This window comes from Eschscholzia californica, unplaced genomic scaffold (assembly GCF_041429995.1).
Source record: "Eschscholzia californica isolate CP2 unplaced genomic scaffold, dmEscCali1.0.p SCAF_2, whole genome shotgun sequence".
Classification (NCBI taxonomy): domain Eukaryota; kingdom Viridiplantae; phylum Streptophyta; class Magnoliopsida; order Ranunculales; family Papaveraceae; genus Eschscholzia; species Eschscholzia californica.
In genome coordinates this window covers 67,157,373-67,176,950 of record NW_028238309.1, presented here as the reverse complement: position 1 = coordinate 67,176,950, position 19,578 = coordinate 67,157,373, and the positions used below count along the sequence as shown (strand labels likewise).

Sequence of the window (19,578 nt, the reverse complement as noted above, 5' to 3'; positions counted from 1 at the left end):
TGCTAGACATACAAAGAATCTTTGACAATATTCTTGACAAAATCCTAAAAGAACGGTCCGGATCAAAATCAAACTTTAAAAAACTTTGATCAACTTTTGTTTTTAAATGAAAATGAGTCATTAAGTCGAGAATTTCGTCAAAGATTTTGTACATGTAGCACTCCTGCTTTCGTATTGAGTAGTTCTATTCTCTCAATGATAGAACCTCACGCGCAACACAATCCGACTCGCCAAGTGAAGTTGAAGAGTCGCGTGTAGTGATCGATACTTTATGTATAAAGCGAAATACAAGCAAAAAATTGATCTCGACGGCAAGTTGAAACATGATAGAATTTAGAAGTCACAAGCCTTTATAATAAAAAAACACATTATTACATGGTGTGACGTATATACCATGATAAAGGCTGTTTCAATAGACAAAGTCTGTAAAGAAACATTAATTAGTTTGAATTTTGATTCGAAAAAAAAAAGTCTTTTTCAACATCTCTTCATGCTTATAGAATTAGAAAAAACCATTAGCATATAAAAAAGTGATTTCTTCTCAACAAAAAAAGTAAGTGATTTCAATACTGCATTAGTTTTGATGTGTGAGGTAGAACTTATTGAATCATGGCTCAATAATATATCACAACATATAGTATCTAATTGCAGTTAGAGGTATTTTGATGATCCCTACCCCAACGGATATTGTGATGTCGTACTGTGTTGTGGCCATGATGTGTCTACCCCCGAACGACCCATTTATATACGGACCATACTGTTCCGTTTATTCTATAAACGACCCATCACGATTCATTGTGAAACAATACATGAGTGAGCCATTTATTCATAATAAAAGGGGTTATGGGACCCTATGGAAAAGCTACCATCTAATCACGGGACCCAAAACATTTATGCCCGTGAACTCAAATTCTGTCATAAATAGCCCGTTGATATAAGATTACCAAAAAAAAAAAAAAACTCTTATTGATATATGTTTTTGTATATATGAGTTGTGTGGTTGTCCGTTAATCATTTTTTAAGTAACAAAACACTAAAAATAGGTGGTGGCCACAGTCGGAACCATCAAATCCCATGCATTTGAAAGTCTTTTTCCTTTCGTTTTCGTTCCTTCTGGAATAGTATAATTATACGCATAATCTACACCATGAACAGCTAATAGCTCAATGACTGAGTAAATTTTATCCATTTTTTTTAATAAATATCATTTAATTATTTTCTTGCTAAGAGTTTTAATAATTTCTATTACATAGAAATGATGTGATGACCTACTGTCTTACAAAATCATAATAATGACGGAAGAACATAACTTCGAAGAATATATATATATATACATACTAAAAGCATTTAAGTAGTAAGCCCACCTCAAGATAAATATGCTCTTGCTTGATTTTTCCGAGACCAAAACCCAGTTGAAATAACAATGTGTTCTCTGCTCCTACAGAGACGAAGCTGCATAATTTGGTAAATCTAAGAGAAAGTCATGATAACAAGAGTCTTTTACTACAATGTACAGAAGCGTGTGCATGGGATTGTATATGTGCACCTACGTACTGAGGGGGCACATTCATTTTTTTATGTAGTTTCTATATTACAATTATAATTTTTTTTATTTATAATCTTTTCAAATGATTAACAAAGACTAGAAAATTTATAAATGTTAATTTATGCTATATTTATCAACAACATATGGGCGATCAGTTGACCTATCTAACATTAGGTAAGATTTGGACACTTTAGATTAGGACCTTAATGCATAAAAAAAATGCACATGATTAGAATGGTAACCTTGACCTAACTAAACATTCCTTCTAGTGAAGCAAATTCACCATTTTAGGATGACTTTGTAAGAAGGGTTTGTTTTATTATTTGATTTGTGGAAGGAAGAAAAGGATTGTTTACTAATCATCTTCTCACATGTCTCGTCTAAAAAGTTGCCTTCATGAAGATTTGAAATTTGATAATAGTACCACTATCCATAGCCTATAGGTAATGATGTTGGACCATTCTAATTCAAAATAAAATAAGAAATTCACCATGTGGAGATAAAAAATGTAAACCCACACTAGATATTTTTCTTTCTTAAATTCTCTACGATATTTCTAGTAGTTGTTTTTCCTCACTCGTGTATCCGTTATTTGCCAACTTTACCGTTTGTCTTATTTACCTTTTAATATAACAGATGGTTTATGTATCGTAATTTTGGGTTGCCTGACCTGGGCTACTGGCGTTTGTGACGGCGTTTTCGTTTGGGGTCCAACGGCTCTCTAAAGCTTTGATGTACTAGTACCTGCCACCAAAACTTCGTGAAAGATTCAATGAATGTCTTCGAAAGCAATAACACAAGACAATTCACTGAATGGGTGTTGGCTCGACTAGGAGTCTAGGACTATAGTTGGAGTATGAAATCAACTTGTAATATCTTGGGCATTGAGTGTTCCACCGCTTGAGGAAGTATGTGAGATGATCGATATTGAGCATAAGTGGGGTTGAAGCAGCCAACAACACATCCCTCTGTACTAGACAGTTTTCCTGTCCTGTAAAGTGTTCTAAATCCGAGCTGAAATAGGAAAAGCAGCAAGCACCACTAGGCCGTGTCGTCGGTTGAACGTCAGTAGGGTCATCTGGGAGCCCTTAACAGATTAGACTGGCTTGAATCACACTGGATCTAAACTGGGCCTCGCAAAGCTTCAGCCGGGTTGATAGGTTTACATGGGCTACACCAGTACTTGGATAAAGGCATTCTATTGCATCCCTTTGCCCTCAATTTCACTCATTGATCATAGATATGTTAATCCTCACAAATTTTATTGATTGTATTTGTTTTTACTTAACTTACATAATCGATAATTAGATATTAATAAATTTTCTTTTAATGCAATAATTTTGCAGATATTAAGGTCACGAGTTCGAACCCAAAATAAATCTATTTCACTCATTGATTTCTATATGTGATAAACATAAATACATCCTGAAATCCATTAGTTCGAATAAAATACATAAAAGAAGAAGAAGAAGAAGAAAATTCATGATTTTCTTGAACTCAGTTGTTACTACTAGTACTTTTCTCAATATTACCAACCAAGCCATCTCTCCTCATCTTTTCTTCCTTAGCCTTCCTACAAAAAATCACCCACCCATTCACTTCTAAAGCTATACAAACACCAATCATACTTGACAAAGCTAAACAATAACTCAATTTAGCATAAGATCTTCCTGCACCCATTACTTCAAACCCTTGAAAAACATTCACAACCCCTAACACAACACAAGCATACCCAACAAAATGGTGATAAGATTTCCAATATTTCCTAAACTTGTGTGTTGTTTTTGGTCGAAAAAGCAAAGCCATTGTTTGCATTCCTCCTAAACAAAATGCTGCAAACCCTAGCTTACGGTGTAAGCCGTAAACCACACCAGGCGAAAGTTGTCCAAGTCGAACTCCAATACCAAATCCAATCGCCCCAAGCACGAAGGCTGAAAGTTGAATACCTGCACATAAAACGTCCATGTGAGGACATTTCGACATACACAACACAGGAAACTCCCCAAGACGGGTCCAAGCATTTGGGGTGCCTAAAGCAGAGTTAAAATCGATATCTTTTTGTATACTGAAAATAGAGATGAAATACACGTCCAACAATTTCGACTCTTGACCACTAAACTACAACTTGACTTATATCTATGTTATATTTAATTTTTTTTTATAGAAGTTGGGCCAAGACTATTTTGTAAGAGCATCTCCAATGCAAAACTCAAAAAAATCTCTATTCATCTTGTGTGTCAAGTTCCAATTGAGATTCTCACTCCTAGGTGGCGTCAATAGAGATCTTCAATTTTTTTTTGTCTCCAATGCAAAACTCGAAACTTATCTTATTTACTTATGTGTCATAGTTATTTTTGTAAATAAATAATTAGTTATTTTAGAAAATATAGAAGACTCGATTTCTATTGGTTGAAAATCAAATATTGATGAGGTGGACAATTAGAGATATCTCAAGAGGACACTCTAGAAATAGAGTGCCCTCTTGAGATATCTCTATTCCACCCTCGACACGTCATCTTAGAGATCCAAATAGAGTGTTGCATTGGAGATGGTTTTTAAGAAAAAACTCTAAAAATCCTAAGTGGCAGTCGGAGTTTCTAAGATTGAGTGTTGCATTGGAGATGCTCTAAGACCTAGCTAGATTATGGACCTCTATTAACATTCAGACCCAAAACAACCGCTTTGGCTTCTTTAGGCCTTGTGAAGGCCTGCTTATTCCTCGCTTTAGTTTTACCTATTCGAGTATTTTAACTCGAACCCGAAAAAAGAAAAGAGTATAATACCTGCATGTACATAGAACCACATCACTCCTACTGCTTGTATATGCCTAAAGTATCTAGCAGTAAGAGCACCTATAGGAAGTAAAAGTCCCCATGATATAGCATTTAAAATTCCATGTACAATCTTCAATGTTTTGATACTATCATGACCTTTCTGATCACTGAATCCTGATAATATATCAATGGTGGCAACAGAAGACAGATCGTTAATGGTGGTTGGATGAATAGCTGGGGAATAACCTTGTACGTAAATGCCTCTGTTCCAAACAAAATTGATCCTACTCTTATTAGGAGTAAGTTTATATGTAGTATAGATTTGTACGGTGGCACCGTTATGAACGGATCCGGACCGGCCACTGGAGAGGGTGGCGGAAGATGAGATAACATGAATGTCTAGAGGACGAGAGAGTAATGGAGAACGTTGAAGTTTCACAGTTGGGTCTAGAATGTATGTTAGGAGCACGACAAGGCCCGTGCTTGGGTCCGGAAAGGCGATAAGGGCACGTGTACCTGTCATCTCAGGTGAAGTAGGGTTTATACCGTAACCAACCCAACCAGACGGAGAGATGAAAGACCCAAAGAAGACGATATCGAGAGTGGAATTATGGTGGTGGAATGTCCATGCTATTGAGGCTTGTTGGGTGGGAAGGGTCATACATTTTTGGTAGGTTTTAGTGGAAGTGAGTGTGGTACAATGGGCTGCATTTGCAGTATTGTGTTGAGGAGAGAGAAGGAGAAGGTAGTAGAAGAGTAAGAAGATCATAGTTTTGATTATGAAAGAAGAATTTGAAGATTGAAAAATAGAAGGAGAGGTTGACATGAGTTACAAAGAGGTTTTGTATAAGTAGTTACACTAGTAGTGAAAGGGTAATGAGTGTAGTTAAAGTTCTTAGCTTTGAAGTTAAGGATCATGAGAGATAAAGAGAATCAAAGTTTGTTTTCTTAGTTTATGTTAGTATTGATTATTGCTTCTAATGTTGCTTTTTTCTTTTTGTTGTAAGTGGATTTAGATGGTTATTTTTTGTGTTGGGTGAATCTGAATCGTTACAATTTGACTCGTCTTAGTCTGACTTGGCCGAATATGCCTTGTTATAGTTAGGAGTATCATAATACTTTAGAAGATTACAGATCTGACTTCTAAACGATTCAGACAAATAACAAACACCTTGAAATCAATCCGACTCGGACTAAATAGAACACTTCCTAAGTGACAAGACTATGCATCTTACCCTGATTTCCTTAAATGGTTTGAACAGATTTTAGTGTTTATAAAAGCAAATGTTTGGTAAGGTGGGAGAACTATTTAGTTTGCTTGTCTTTCAAGCTAATTTACTTTCTAAGCAACACAGAGTGTCAAGAAAGTGTAAATGAAGGAAAACTTAAATTTTTCTTTCTACATTTCTAGATAGAGAGATGGAACTAGTTCTTGAATTGAAGAAGTGGCAAGAACCAGAACTGAAATATCCTACGGGGTTCCTGTTCTTCGAAGGAGGAGATAGAATAGTAACGCTTTTAGTCACTTTTGGCTGGCGGTAAGGTGGAACGGTTTAGATTTATCGAGGATGAACTGCATTGCTAATATTGAATCTAAAAAAGAAACGATAGGTACAACTAGTCCGTGAACAACCAACCGTCAACACCGTAAAAATTGGAGTAGAAGCATGTCAAAAGTAGCACAAAAAGCCTTGCCGAATAGAACAAGAAACGTTGGCAAAAGTAACAAAAGTTTAGCAATTTTCATTTTTCGGAGATTGAATTCTTTTTTCATTCTCCATCTCCCTCTATTTTCTCGGCCGATATCTTGTTTATTTTTATATAGTCATCATATTATTTCAAATAATGAGCTCTTAATTCAAACTTATATTTTTTCTAGTCTCAAATAGACCTCAAATCTACTGTTGTCAACCATTCAACTAAATCAGACAAAAACACGACATGTTGAGATCTGACTTAAGTCAATACAGATACAAAGTCGGTTTTCATATATGAATTTAGAAAATGTATATATACACACCTAAGCTTTAGTATCTTTCTTACACCTAAGTCACACTATGTTGTATTACGAAAAACACATGCTCTGGATATAAAGCAAATTACGATAACAACTTTAAAAAGAACACTTTTATAAGAACAAACCGCCGAACTATATTTCAACATTACTAATAAATCACTAGGTTTCAGAGTAAACACGATCGCAGTAAGCCATACACACATGTACACGCACACACATACATACATATATATGTTCCGATTTATATTCGGATATAATCAACCGCTGAAATTACAAATCCAATACTTATGATCTCAACCAGAAACAAAATCCAAAGTTCCATGAGACTGCACATTATCACCATTTGTTGGATGAGCTTGAGGAACGTCGTTCGATACTGTTCCAGCTTGCCAAACATGATTAATAGTACTAGTAGTAGAACCACCCTGCTTATTACCCAAAGAACCCAAAACAGCAAATATAATTACCTCCTTATTCAAAGATTCAGTACTAAGATTTTCAACAGGAAAGCTTAAACTTTGTGGTTTCATTGATGGACTATAACTTTTTAATTGAGTTGGGTAAGCGATTAAAGAACCGTTCGAATGAGTAAATGAAACAAGAACTTGTGACCCTGTCATGGTTTTTCCTGCTGGATTAATACCCCAAGCTATCCAACCATTAGAAGTTTTTGGTGCCCTATACGCAATTTCGATCTTTTTAGTAGATGAAATGTAATTCCAATGAAGATAAGAATTCAAGAATGGAAGATCAGTACAAGATTTGTAGACTTTGTTTGTCGAAAATTTGTAGTTTGAGCATTTTTGAGCTGAAGATAGGAAGAAAAGTGAAGTTATATAAGTTAGAATTATGAATGATTGGATTTTGATTTCCATTGGGTTGATAAAGAATGAAGACAATTGTGAGGGAAAGAATGTTGGGGTGGAAATAGTAAATAATGAGATATTGATCTTGTGAGCTTAGGGTATTAGAGGGGTGGTTTTATAGTAGATGGGGGGAGGTTGGTAGTTGTTGACTCTAATTGACTAAGAACTGAAACTCAAAATTTTCTTATCTTCCTTGACTCCTTTCTCCATTTCTCACAACTAATTCCATTGGATTACATGACCAAATTCCGGAGTAGATACATTTTCCACCTGCATATTATAAAATCCTTTTACTTCTAATTTAGGGTTATCGAGTGTTCAGTTTTGGATATGTCATCTCCAATACTATTAGTTTGTTCAACTTTTTTACTTAGACTGATAGATAGTTTTGGAGTATCTGACACCACTCGCGCATAGTAAACTTTTGAAAAAAAAAGAATCATGTTGGATAGTAGACATTTGAAATTGTGGAGTACAAGTGTACAACAAACTCATTCAGTTTGATTCCACAAATAAAATCGTGCAAAAAAAGATTATCATGTTGGTACGTTTTGTTACAACAGCATGACGCCCCACCCAAACTTTAGCAATATCGATCTTGTCCCCGCTTTTATCAACCCAGGGCCAAGCCTGCAGATACAAAATTTTGTTCTTAGCAAAGACTTCGCGAACCTACCCGGAAGACCTCGATGCTTACTAAGTTTGAGCAGGTACGTATAGTGTAGGCTCGACACTATAGCGAGCGATGTGAGACTATCAGAAACTGTAACCCTCATTTACTTGGGGACAGATAGTAGGGTGGAAACATCCCACCCTTTATTTTAAACCATGGATTCAGCCAAAATAAAATGTCAAAAAGCATGTTACTTGGAGCTTCTTTCCAGCATTTTGAAATGATTCCAACCGACCATTATCATCTAACGGCTATATTTTGATTTTTCCCCAAAAAACCCTCGATTTCATCCAAGATGGCGAAAAAGACATCCATACTAAAATGTAATTAAGTTATAAGAATGAGGTCAATTTGGTCACTAAATTCATAAATTCAAAAATTTGAAAACTCTATGAATATAACTTTTTCAGTTTCATTTCTTAACGTTCTTCTCTGTCTGTAATAACAACATTTGAATTTCTTCGTCTCTCTCTCTATTCTCTTCATCTCCATTTTCTCTCTCAACTTTCTCTCTCTAGCTTGAGATCTGTTCAGAAACCATGAAATCAAACGTAGAGGTTCCTGAAAATCGACAATCAGGAAGCATATTAACTAAATCACTTCGTAATCTTCTTCCTAGATCTGTCTCCGGCAAGCACCAAAGAACGAAATCGATCCATCAAACACCTGAATCCGACAGCCAAAATACTCCTCCGATCGATCCAAATGTTCAGGCCGGTACTGATGAATTGGTATCTCCTTCAATTCTTAAAAAATCACCACTCAAATCAGTATCTTTCAGTAAAAACAGCATAGTTTTGGAACCTGAAGATGTTAAATCAGCTAATCTTCCTGATCCATCAGTTAAGGTAAATGCTATACTCTAAATCTTAGCTTTTCAAGTTATTTCTTCAAGTTTGACACTCTTTTTGTTCTAATCTAGGGTTTTTTGGTAGGTTGTTGCAAGAATTAGACCGTGTAGTTGGCGCGAGAAAGGGGAACATCCTACAGTTCGTAAGATTTCCTCTAATTCAGTCTCTGTTGAAGATCGAACATTTACTTTCGATTCTGTTGTTGATTCAAGTTCTACTCAGGTAATTTTTGCTCGACTTTTCATCAACATTTTTGTAAATTAGGGCAACTTGAAAATAAATTGGGGGTTTTTCATTTTTGTGTTTTTTATTTCTTAGGAAGATGTCTTCCAATTAGTTGGTGTTCCAGTAGTCAAGGATTCATTGGCTGGTTATAATACCTCAGTCTTGTTGCATGGACAGGTATAAGAAAGTTTCAATTTTTTCTACATAAGTTTGTGTTTTTTGGATGATTTTTCGTTGCTGGTTTTTCGAAACATTGTTTATTAAATCGTTGTTATTAGACGGGAAGCGGGAAGACTTACACCATGTGGGGTCCTCCAAGTGCGATGGTTGAAGGTCACTCGCCGAGCAGCAACCAGGGAATAGTTCCTCGCATCTTCAAGATGTTATTCGCAGAGATACAAAGAGTAAGCAAGGGTTTCATTTCGGTTCTGTTTTCTTCACTTCGGACAATCAGAGAAGTAGTAGATTCCTAAATTGTGGTCTTAATGAATTATGATTTTTTATGTTTGTTTAGGAACAAGATAACTCTGGAGATAAGCAGATTAACTATCAGTGTAGATGTTCCTTTCTAGAGGTAAGACTACTTTTTTTTTTTTTACTTTTAGAAGGATATGGGATTTAGCTCTGCATGTTACTTTGTTGTTCATATCTCATTTCTTGGTGATACAGATATATAATGAGCAGATTGGTGACTTACTAGATCCTACCCAACGGAACCTTGAGGTGAATACTGGACTTATTGCGGGTTGGTATTCAATAGTTGATGAAATTATCTTTAATTATATAAATGGGTGTGTTTATCAGATAAGGGATGATGCTAAGAATGGGTTTTATGTCGAAAATCTGACTGAGGAGTATGTGACTAGTTATGATGATGTTACTCAAATTTTAATTAAGGTAAGAAATGTCTCTTCTTAATTCTACTTCCTTGTGGCTAATAAGGACGATAGAGTTAGATGCAATAAGAAATGCTTACTTTCAAGGTGTCCTTTTGCTTTTATGACTTCAGTTGTTCATGCACGAGTAGCTACTCATCCTTGTTAACTTTTTCACTCATCAAGTATTTCGCCTTTCTGCAGGGGCTATCGAATAGGAAGGTTGGTGCCACTAGTATAAATTCCAAAAGCTCTCGCTCTCATATTGTTTTTACTTGTGTGGTGGAATCCTGGTGCAAGGTATATACTGTTAAAGTGGAGATCTTTATAAGTTTCTGTTTTATTGATCTAGAAAGGTTAAGTGAAATATTATACTAAGGGAACTAAAATGTTTCTACCCCGAATTTTACTAATGGAAGGTACTTAGCCAATTCCAAATGGCTTTGCATATTTTCGAGTAATCCTGTCTATAAGTTTTGCAGTTCTGCGGTTAAGCTATTGACATAATTTGTTTATTCATCTAGTTCTTAATATGTTTGAGACCTTCACGATATGCCACAGGTTACTTCATCAAAATGCATTAGTAGTACGAAAACCAGCAGAATTAGCCTCATTGACCTCGCTGGATCAGATAGAAACAAACTTGATGAAGCAGGTAGACAGTGCGTAAAGGAGGGAAAGAGCGTAAAGAAATCTCTTGCACACCTCGGGTACGATGCTGTGTCTTATTGATAGGAGTCAATGTCTTCTTTATTTCGAGTGCTGAAACTAACTTTTACATTAGGGATCTTGATACATCTTGGGTTTTACTTTACATCAATTACGATTCCTCATAATACTGTTTTTATGTTTGTAGGCATTTGGTTAATTCTCTTGCTCAAGGTCCTCAGTCAGGAAAGCCTCAGAATATCCCATATAGAAGTTCCTGTCTAACACATTTACTGCGGGAATCGTTTGGGGGCAATGCAAAACTCACTGTCATTTGTGCAATTTCTCCTTATGACAAGTAAGTGGAGACTTCTTCTACTTCTTATGACAAACGATTAAGTGCAAGTATTCAAGTTATTAAAATTTGTTTATATTTGTTGAATGCAGATGCAAGGGTGAAACTCTGAGCACGCTAAGGTTTGGGCAGAGAGCCAAATCCATAAAGAATGAGCCAGTAGTAAATGAGATAACTGAGGATGATGTCAATGATTTGAGTGATCAGATTCGTCTACTAAAAGTATAAAGCGTCTTCTATCCCTTTTTACGTCGTTGTTTTAGTTCTGAACCTAAGCCCAGCTTTGCTTTATTTGATGCAGGAAGAACTTATAAAAGCGAAGTCAGATGGATACAACACGGTAGGCAGTAATGTCGAGTACTTTAAAGGACGAAGTGCCCGTGAAAGCTTAAATCAGTTGAGATTAAGTCTTAATCGATCATTGATCCTACCCAACATCGACAATGATTCAGACGAAGAAATAAATGTAGATGAGGAGGACGTAAAAGATCTACATGTCCAGATGGAGAACTTGAGATGTTCCTATGGAGAAGACTCGAAAGACCAATCCGAGGATAGAGAAAGTTTTCAGTTTTCCTCCTTTGAAGATTGTTCAGATGCTGATTTCCCAGAAGAAGATAAATTTGAAGAACCCCAATTTGAAAAACCTGAGGAACTTCCCGAAGACGAGAATGCTGAAGCTGTGGCTTGCCCAGACAATTCGACTACTGAATCTTCATTCAGAACAAGTCTCTCAGTTGTGCCATGTAGGTTTCCAGCTCTCCTAGAGCCAACCTTGTCTGAATCGCCTAAATTTGAAAATGTTCAAAAGAAAAGTATATCCATCTCAACAAACAATTTGGCGAGTCAGACCCATCTTACTGACAGTTCCAATCTCGGTAGAGAAGTTCTACGTCAGTCAGTTAAAAGAAGTGACCAAATCCGTGCATCTTTGAGGTCAAGCAAGATATTCTCAGGGCCAACCGAGTCCTTAGCTGTTAGCCTTCAGAGAGGCTTACAGATTATTGATCATCATCAGAGGAACTCGTTGTCAAACAAATCTGCAGTTGCATTATCCCTTAATCACTTGGCATTGCCACCATGTGAAGAGATTGAAAAATCGGAAGTTGGTGTTCAGACATTAACTGAAGACAAAGAACTACACGGAACTTTCCTTTGTGCATCTTGCAAACAATCAGGAATTAATAGCTCCGATAAAGTGGAAGACAGTTTCAATAAGTGGGTTGTAGCAGTTAATGGAGCAGGAATTCCCAAAGAATCGAAAGATCAAGAACCTAAGGTGAATACTGTTCTTATTATCTTAAAGAAAAGCTTTTGTAGTCGGTGTCCGTTAACTTAAGAAAACGTTTGTAGTTGCAGTGGATTAACTAAGAATGACATTTATGTGAACCCAGGATACCGAACTAGCCTTGGCAGAAGCTCTTAAGCGAGAGAAGGAACTCGAAAATGTCTGTGCAGAACAAATAGCTAAAATCGAGAAGCTCAATCAACTGGTAATGAATCTGTCCAACTATAAACGAATACATGTTTGAGCATTACTCCTGCTCATGGTGAAAATTATGTATTGTGTAGGTAAAGCAATATGAACAGGGAAAAGAACAAAATTCTCTCACAGAGAAGCAACAATCTTTTGAAGATGAAAAGGTAATCTCTTTTCTTTACAGTATGCAAAGACATATATAAGAACCCAAAACCACTTCTCCTAAACTAGACCAGTTCCTAACTATGATTGTCCCTTGCAGCTTGTGAGAGAGAATTGCGAGAATCCGCAGCAGATGGATCAAGAGTACAAGAGCGTGGCATCCTTTGATATGAGTGAAAAGGAAGAACTTCTTAAGGAAATTGAAGGCTTAAAGAGTAAATTGCAGGCTTACACTGATGAGTCTTCAGATGAGTCGCTATTAGTCCAATTGAGCAACGGTAATGAGGACAAGAGTGGGGAGGAGCTAGAGAAAGAAAGGCGGAGGTGGACAGAGATGGAGAGTGAATGGATCTCATTAACCGATGAACTAAGAATCGATATTGAATCAAAACGTCGACAGGCAGAGAAGTTGGAAATGGATTTGAAATTAGAGAAGAAAGTAACAGAAGAACTTGATGATGCGTTAGATAGGTCTGTCCTTGGACACGCGAAAATGATCGAACACTATGTTGAGCTGCAAGAGAAACATAATGAATTACTTGAAAAACATCGGAGAATCATGGAAGGGATAGCAGAAGTCAAGAAGGCAGCTGCCAAAGCGGGGAAGAAAGGAAACGGTGCTCGTTTTGCCAAGTCCCTTGCTGCAGAACTCTCAGCCTTGAGAGTAGAGAAAGAAAGAGAAAGAGAACATTTGAAGAAAGAGAATAAGAGTCTCAAAATGCAGCTAAGAGATACTGCAGAAGCTGTTCATGCTGCTGGAGAACTTCTCGTTCGGTTGAGAGAAGCAGAAGAAGCTGTTTCAAATGCAGAGGTATATTAACTATATATAGTTCTCAATTCCCATTGTTAGGATTGATATCGTTTACTTATTCATATTTTCTTTGGTTATTTTTATAGGAGAACTATATGAATGCTCAAAAAGAGAATGAAAAAGTGAAGAAACAACTTGAGAAACAGAAGCGAAAACATGCAATGGAGATGGTAACAATGAAGCAGTACCTAGCAGAAAGCCGATTACCACAATCTGCATTAGAGCCATTATACTGGCAAGAAGAAGATAGAGAAAGAGCAGCAGGAGATAGTAACAGTCAAGCTTTAGCCGACGATGATCAATCATGGAGAGCTGAATTTGGAGCTATATATCAACATCATTATTAAGCTCTTATAATTGTTTCGAAAATTGTTTTCGGATTGAGAAAATGTGGGAAATTAAATACTTGATAGCTTCAGACCCTACTTGGGTCAGCTTAATTGTACTAAATTCAAATGATTTTTACTCTGTTGATCCATTCAGAGAATGGGTTTGTTCTGTTTTTCATTTCTAATAAGAAAGTTACTGATTTGTTTGTTGTTTGATGAATTGGTGAGACAAACTCCATGAAATGAAGAACTGGTTTGATTTTCCAGAGATTTCCTGTCCAAAATCTTGCAGTTAAAAAGTTCATCTTTGTTCTCTTGGACAAGTTTTCGTATATATATTTGACCCCAATGGATTCGTTGTTGTTATGTCGAAGAACAAGCAACCAACAAGTTACGAAGATATCCCTTGCGTTTCAGTTTATATAGCTCACTGAAAACCTTAATCACACCGCCTCTCTTTCAAGTTCTGAAAGTACATGGCTAATTGGATACTCTTACATTGATAACCGCCTTAAAAAGACTAGAGCAAACATAAGCAGAACGAGTCGGGCAAAAAGTTTTGTGGCCTCAAAGCGAGAGAAAATGAACAAAGTCCAATATATTAACAAATAACATAGATAAAACGACAACATCAACAAGAAAGATTATAAAAGTACATGTACAAACTATCAGACACACTGAATTTTTGTTTCAGTATTTATCTATCTGTTGAAAAAAACCCAAAGAAATTAAACATACATATAAAAAAGAGAAATGTTATTTGGCCCGAAAATGAAGGCCGATAACAACCCGAAAGCTTATGTGGTCAACTCCCATTGGTCCAAACGTTTTTCTCTCTAAATGCCCGAACAAAAGGGACCCGGCCACACTGACTTTTGGACACAGGTCGGCCCCCATTTTCGGGCCAAACGACATTTTTGTATAAAATATTCGAACATTCTATTTTAATAAGACAAAAAACAAGAACTATGCCCTATCTAGCTAGTTAACTGCTCCAACACAACATTGGAAATTCCAGCTGGTGTAGGTATTGGTCCATTTGTATGGAAAACTAGTGTTCCTGCACAAAACAAACCCTTCCGTAAGACACCAATTTTTTTTTTTTTTCAAATTTACACAAAACCAGGAGAATTTAAATCTAACTCGTCCGAATTTGAATAGTCTGACTCAAATGACCTAAATCAATCCAAATCAGTCTTTCAGACGATTTAGATAAAAACAAACACTCTGAAATCTGGTTCGAATCAATTCAGACCTCAAGTCAGATTTCAAATATCAGTTAATAAAAATGCTACCTAAAAGTCCTGGGAACTCACCCAAGGTAGGCATAAGAACAGCGATAACACCGACACTGATGATTTTAAGAGGTAAACCGATCTTAATCATATCTTTAATATCGATACGTCCAGTTGAAAATCCAACGATATTCGAAGGAGTACTAGTAGGTAACAAATATGCATATTGAGCTCCAATAGCTCCAGGAACCATAAGATAGAGTGGGTGAATATGCATTGTTTGAGCTACTTGAATGAGCAATGGAACAACCAAAGTGGTAGTAGCATTATTCGACGTAAACTCTGTAATTACTCCGCTTATCAGACATACGAGCGGTGATATAGCGAGGTAAGGAACGTGCTCTAAGAACTCAAGATAAGAAGATAAAATGTGGGCGAGTCCACTCGTTCGAACTCCTTCCGCTATGGCGAAACCTGCCCCTAGTAAAAGTACAATACCCCATGGTAGTCTCTTGCATTTGTTCCAATCCATTAACTTCTCTCCTTTTCCTTGCTTGCTTGGAATTATGAATAACAAAGTTGCCATCATTACCTAATATAAGAAAGAAATTTGAAGGATAACTGGGCCGATTAGAGCATACTACCCGACCACGTGAAATGACACGACATTAATTTCGTATATTTTTGTCACTTACACTGACAGTTCCATCTCCAACACGTCCTTCGAAAAGATCACCCCATCCAGGAAAATTGTCACTAATGGTTCTTGTCATCCACAAAACTATTAGACTCTGCAGTATTCCATCAACTCACTTTAGCATTTTTAGGTTAGCAGTATTCTACAAATTTATATATAGTTCTAAGTTTACTCAGTATAATTTTAATTATACAATGATACTTACTGAAAAAACAGCAAGCACCGACTTTTCAGCAAAGCTCATGGGACCTGCTCATAAATTATCATTCGACGGTCATTGAGATAATCATCGAAGCGAGGTTATTAAATTTTAAATAAAATAAAATACTTACCAAGACCTTGAAGCTCTTCCTTCAAATGGGGTTTATCCAAATATTGAGAAAGAACATGTCCTGAAGATTTAGAACAATAAAAGAAGCAAAGAATAGCCCACAAAGCAAAAAATAATGACAATGCTAAAGGCACTCCAAAAAATGACCAAGTAGCAAAGCTAATTTCTTCTGCTTCAGGGAAATAACTCTTCCACATTCCCACCAAAATTAGGTTAACTCCTGTACCAGTTAGTGTACTCATCCCTCCTATTCCAACTCCATATATTACTCCCAATACTACTGCCTTGGAAAAATTACTAACGGTCTCAGATTGCCCGGCACCGGTGGGAAACCGGTGTAAGATTCCGGTAGCGACCGGCATCATTATCACAGCAGCTGGTGTATTGTGCATCCACATGCTTACGAATGTCGTCGTGCCACAGATCCCTAGGAGAAGCAATGGTGGATTTAATGGGTCTCCACAAAACATCAAAGCTATCTGTATTATTATGTAGGCCCATTGTTAAATTATTGAATGGAATTAAACTATACAAAACAAAATAATTGAAGAAAAATGAATAAAATAATTGCCCGATTTTATTTGAAGTAGATAAAATATGAGGCTTTCCGAAGCTTGTGTTTATTTTACGCGATTTTGACAGTTCTTGGCCTTTCGACATAACTATTTGTTTTTTATGGACATAATTTGATAGATATCATAATTGTACTTAAAATAGAGGTATAAGTTAGACGTATCTGTCATTATATATAAATTCTTCGTCAAAATAGGTTACTATCTAAAATGATAAGAAAAGTTTAGAAAATTAAAACGACTTTTCCTTTTACCAATCTATCTTTTTAACAATTACTTAACGTCTAAAAGCGACCATGGGCACAAGAAGAATACCATAACCTTTGAATAAGGAAAGAAGAAAATTAGATAGACTCTAGGCAGAAATTATTTGTGTCTTAATTTGATTCGAACTTCAGTGAATTAGTATTATCGGAAGGATGAATCACAACAAGACGTATATGATATCTGCCTCGAGTGTGTCTGATTTTTCTTGTTCCCAAGCATTAAAGAAAAAATAACATGAATAAAAAAAATACTCACATTCAAGGCCAGCCTCTTATGAATGCCATAGTGTTCAACAGCAAGAGCAAGAATAAAGCTTCCAAGAACAAGAGCAACAACATCATCCATATAAGTTTTCGCGACATAATCTGCGGAAGCGATGCCGAATAATGGAAAGAGAAAGAGAGGAGTCATTGAGGTAACAGGCATAGGTACAGCCTCAGTGAGCCACCAAGTGAATACCCACACAAGAACACCTAACATATTTGTGCTAGTTCTTGGTCCATTTATATGAACACATAAACATATAATTGTACATAATAAAGGTCCTAATAGAATGAAGAAATTGTTGAGTGTGAAAATTAATTTCAAAGATGATGAAAAATTATGATTTTGTGATTCTTGAATGGGTTCTTGGATTGGTAGAAATGGGGTTTTGAGATTATTATCATAATTTGTTTCATCATTGTTCTCCATCGATTTTTTGCTCTGTTTTTCTTATTTGAGAATTGGAAAAGATGAAGGGGCAAGTTTTAGAGAGAGAGAGAGAGGTTTTAGGATTGAGATAAAAGTTAACTTTATATAGAGCTCTATTTTGGTAGTGGTCTTAATCTCTATGAAGAAACTACAAAATCCGTAATTTTTGTGACGCAAGAGAAGACATCAATCTAAACCGTTAGAAAAAACAAGTGTCAATAAATCATGTTGGATATTATGGGTATAAAACTACAAGTTTCTATAAAATAGAAATAGAGTTAATTTCAATTTGGCCCTCTACTTTGTGATCAGCTACTTTTGTGGCCCCTTATTTTTCATAAATCCAAATATGACTCCACTTTTTAGTGTAAATGTCGTAAGTACCCTTCCTATATATATTTTTTCAAAATAAAGTTAATTATAACACATGAACTTCCACCTCACATCTCTCTCCACCTCACCTCTCTCTCTCTCTCTCTCTCTCTCCCTAACTCACCCTTGAAGTGGAAGTGAGAGAGGTGAAGTGGGGAGAGAGAGAGGTGAGTTGGGGAGAGATGTGAGGTGAAGAGAGATGTGAGGTGGAATTTCATGTGTTATAATTAACTTTATTTTGAAAAAATATATAGGAAGGGTACTTACGACATTTACACTAAAAAATGAGGTCATATTTAAATTTATGAAAAATAGGGGGTCATAAAAGAAGCTAGTTACAAAGTAGGGGGTCAAATAGAAATTAACTCATCGAAATACTAGTACTCTAACACATGGATTAACCCGCATTAGTTAATTAACCTTGATGATAATATTTTGACCTATTGAAATCCTATAAAAAGGACTTTTGGCCCAAATTCGTGATCAGATGGTCGATTGCCTCCAATTATGTCTGAGAGTTCGATTTAATCTCTAATTGTATCGAGTTCGTCCCCAATTGTGTAAGGGAGTTTGATTTGGCTCCCAAATTTTGTCAACTCCAATTGACATTTTCGCAATTATACATTAATTTTTTATTTTCAACTCATATTTATCTCTCCTCCACCACTTCATTCACCTCTTTCCTCCACCTCACGTTTTTCAACTCAAGAAAGTCACAGACGGAAGGTCGCCGGTCGACGATGTTTTACCGACGACTTCCATTATATTTTCAGATTTTTTTTCTTCTTCCACCACCACTTTCCCTACCTTCTTTCATTCTCTATCCTCTATTTCTCTCTCTCCAATCTCCATCCCTTCCTCCCTCTTTCTCTCTCAACCCTCTTTGTTTCGGGAAAGGGAAACCGTTTGTTGGCTTCGTCTAGATCTAGGGCCTTCCCGAGGTAGATATGGTTGAGAGAGAAAGAGGGATAGAGATAGATACAGAGAGATGGAAGACAGAGAGATATAGAGATGGAAGAGAGATAAGGTAGCACAGGCGGTGGAAGAAGAAGAATTTTAAAAAAACGAGAATCGTTGGCAAAACGTCGTCGGCCATCGACCTGCTGCCAACGACTTTCTTGGATCGAAGAACGTGAGGTGTAGGAAAGAGAATGATGAAGTGGATGAGAGATAAATATCAGTTTGATAACTAAAAGATGAATTAAAATTACAAAATATAACAAGAATAGAATCATAAGATTTTACAAAATTAAGGGGTTAAATCTAACTCTTAAACAATGAGGGGTCGGAGATACCAGTTTGTCAATAATTGAAAGTGAAAATGGAATTAACCCAAAGAAGATTTCTTTAGTTGGTACTATGTCTACGGACTACCTAGGGGTGGGAATTGGGCGGGTACGAACGTCCATGAACACTTGAAGTATCGGGTCGGGCACCAAACTTCAATGGCAATTAAGGTAAGCGGGTTAATCGGGCGGGTAATTTTGAAATTCGCCTTGCCCATTACCCGCCCATGCCCATTAAGAAGATTGGGTAATTCGAGTATGGGCGGGCACGTAGCGGGTAATCCCATGACTTGAAAAACTCACTTATTCTTCTCCTTTTATAAAGTCTCCAAATACCTTTCGTGACTCTAAAGGGACATTGTGAGATTAAAAGTAGACGTTACTTGTGTTGTTCCTTTTAGGAATTTAATCTCACATTAAAAACTAATGAAGAATTCTCATGAGATATAATATAAACTTATCCCACTCTTTGTTCCCTCAAAGTCGAAGACTACTTCAGTAACCTACTAGGAA

General features: G+C 36.4%; 3 protein-coding genes and 1 pseudogene across 3 annotated transcripts; 1 reads left to right on the top strand and 3 right to left on the bottom strand.

Annotated features, from left to right (window-relative positions):
• Positions 1 to 2,908: 2,908 nt before the first annotated feature.
• LOC147560582 (Auxin-responsive family protein) lies at positions 2,909 to 5,655 on the bottom strand. The gene is made up of 2 exons (XM_086662747.1): positions 4,330 to 5,655; positions 2,909 to 3,492 (listed from the first exon to the last, which is right to left on the bottom strand). Exons 1-2 carry the CDS (start codon positions 5,144 to 5,146, stop codon positions 3,044 to 3,046), a joined length of 1,266 nt encoding a protein of 421 aa, XP_086518873.1. The 5' UTR covers positions 5,147 to 5,655; the 3' UTR covers positions 2,909 to 3,043.
• An 812-nt stretch (positions 5,656 to 6,467) lies between these two features.
• LOC147560581 (cytochrome b561 and DOMON domain-containing protein At5g47530 pseudogene) lies at positions 6,468 to 7,212 on the bottom strand (annotated as a pseudogene).
• Positions 7,213 to 8,053: 841 nt separating this feature from the next.
• Positions 8,054 to 13,878, top strand: LOC147560580 (Kinesin motor family protein). The gene is made up of 16 exons (XM_086662746.1): positions 8,054 to 8,724; positions 8,812 to 8,949; positions 9,046 to 9,129; positions 9,231 to 9,356; positions 9,467 to 9,526; positions 9,622 to 9,675; positions 9,757 to 9,849; positions 10,032 to 10,127; positions 10,389 to 10,537; positions 10,684 to 10,833; positions 10,923 to 11,052; positions 11,132 to 12,109; positions 12,225 to 12,323; positions 12,403 to 12,474; positions 12,573 to 13,283; positions 13,370 to 13,878. Exons 1-16 carry the CDS (start codon positions 8,416 to 8,418, stop codon positions 13,628 to 13,630), a joined length of 3,510 nt encoding a protein of 1,169 aa, XP_086518872.1. The 5' UTR covers positions 8,054 to 8,415; the 3' UTR covers positions 13,631 to 13,878.
• A 317-nt stretch (positions 13,879 to 14,195) lies between these two features.
• TDT (tonoplast dicarboxylate transporter) lies at positions 14,196 to 17,644 on the bottom strand. Its single transcript, XM_086662744.1, has 6 exons — positions 16,970 to 17,644; positions 15,877 to 16,354; positions 15,750 to 15,793; positions 15,543 to 15,638; positions 14,929 to 15,439; positions 14,196 to 14,672 (listed from the first exon to the last, which is right to left on the bottom strand). Exons 1-6 carry the CDS (start codon positions 17,405 to 17,407, stop codon positions 14,590 to 14,592), a joined length of 1,650 nt encoding a protein of 549 aa, XP_086518870.1. The 5' UTR covers positions 17,408 to 17,644; the 3' UTR covers positions 14,196 to 14,589.
• Between the last annotated feature and the right edge of the window lie 1,934 nt (positions 17,645 to 19,578).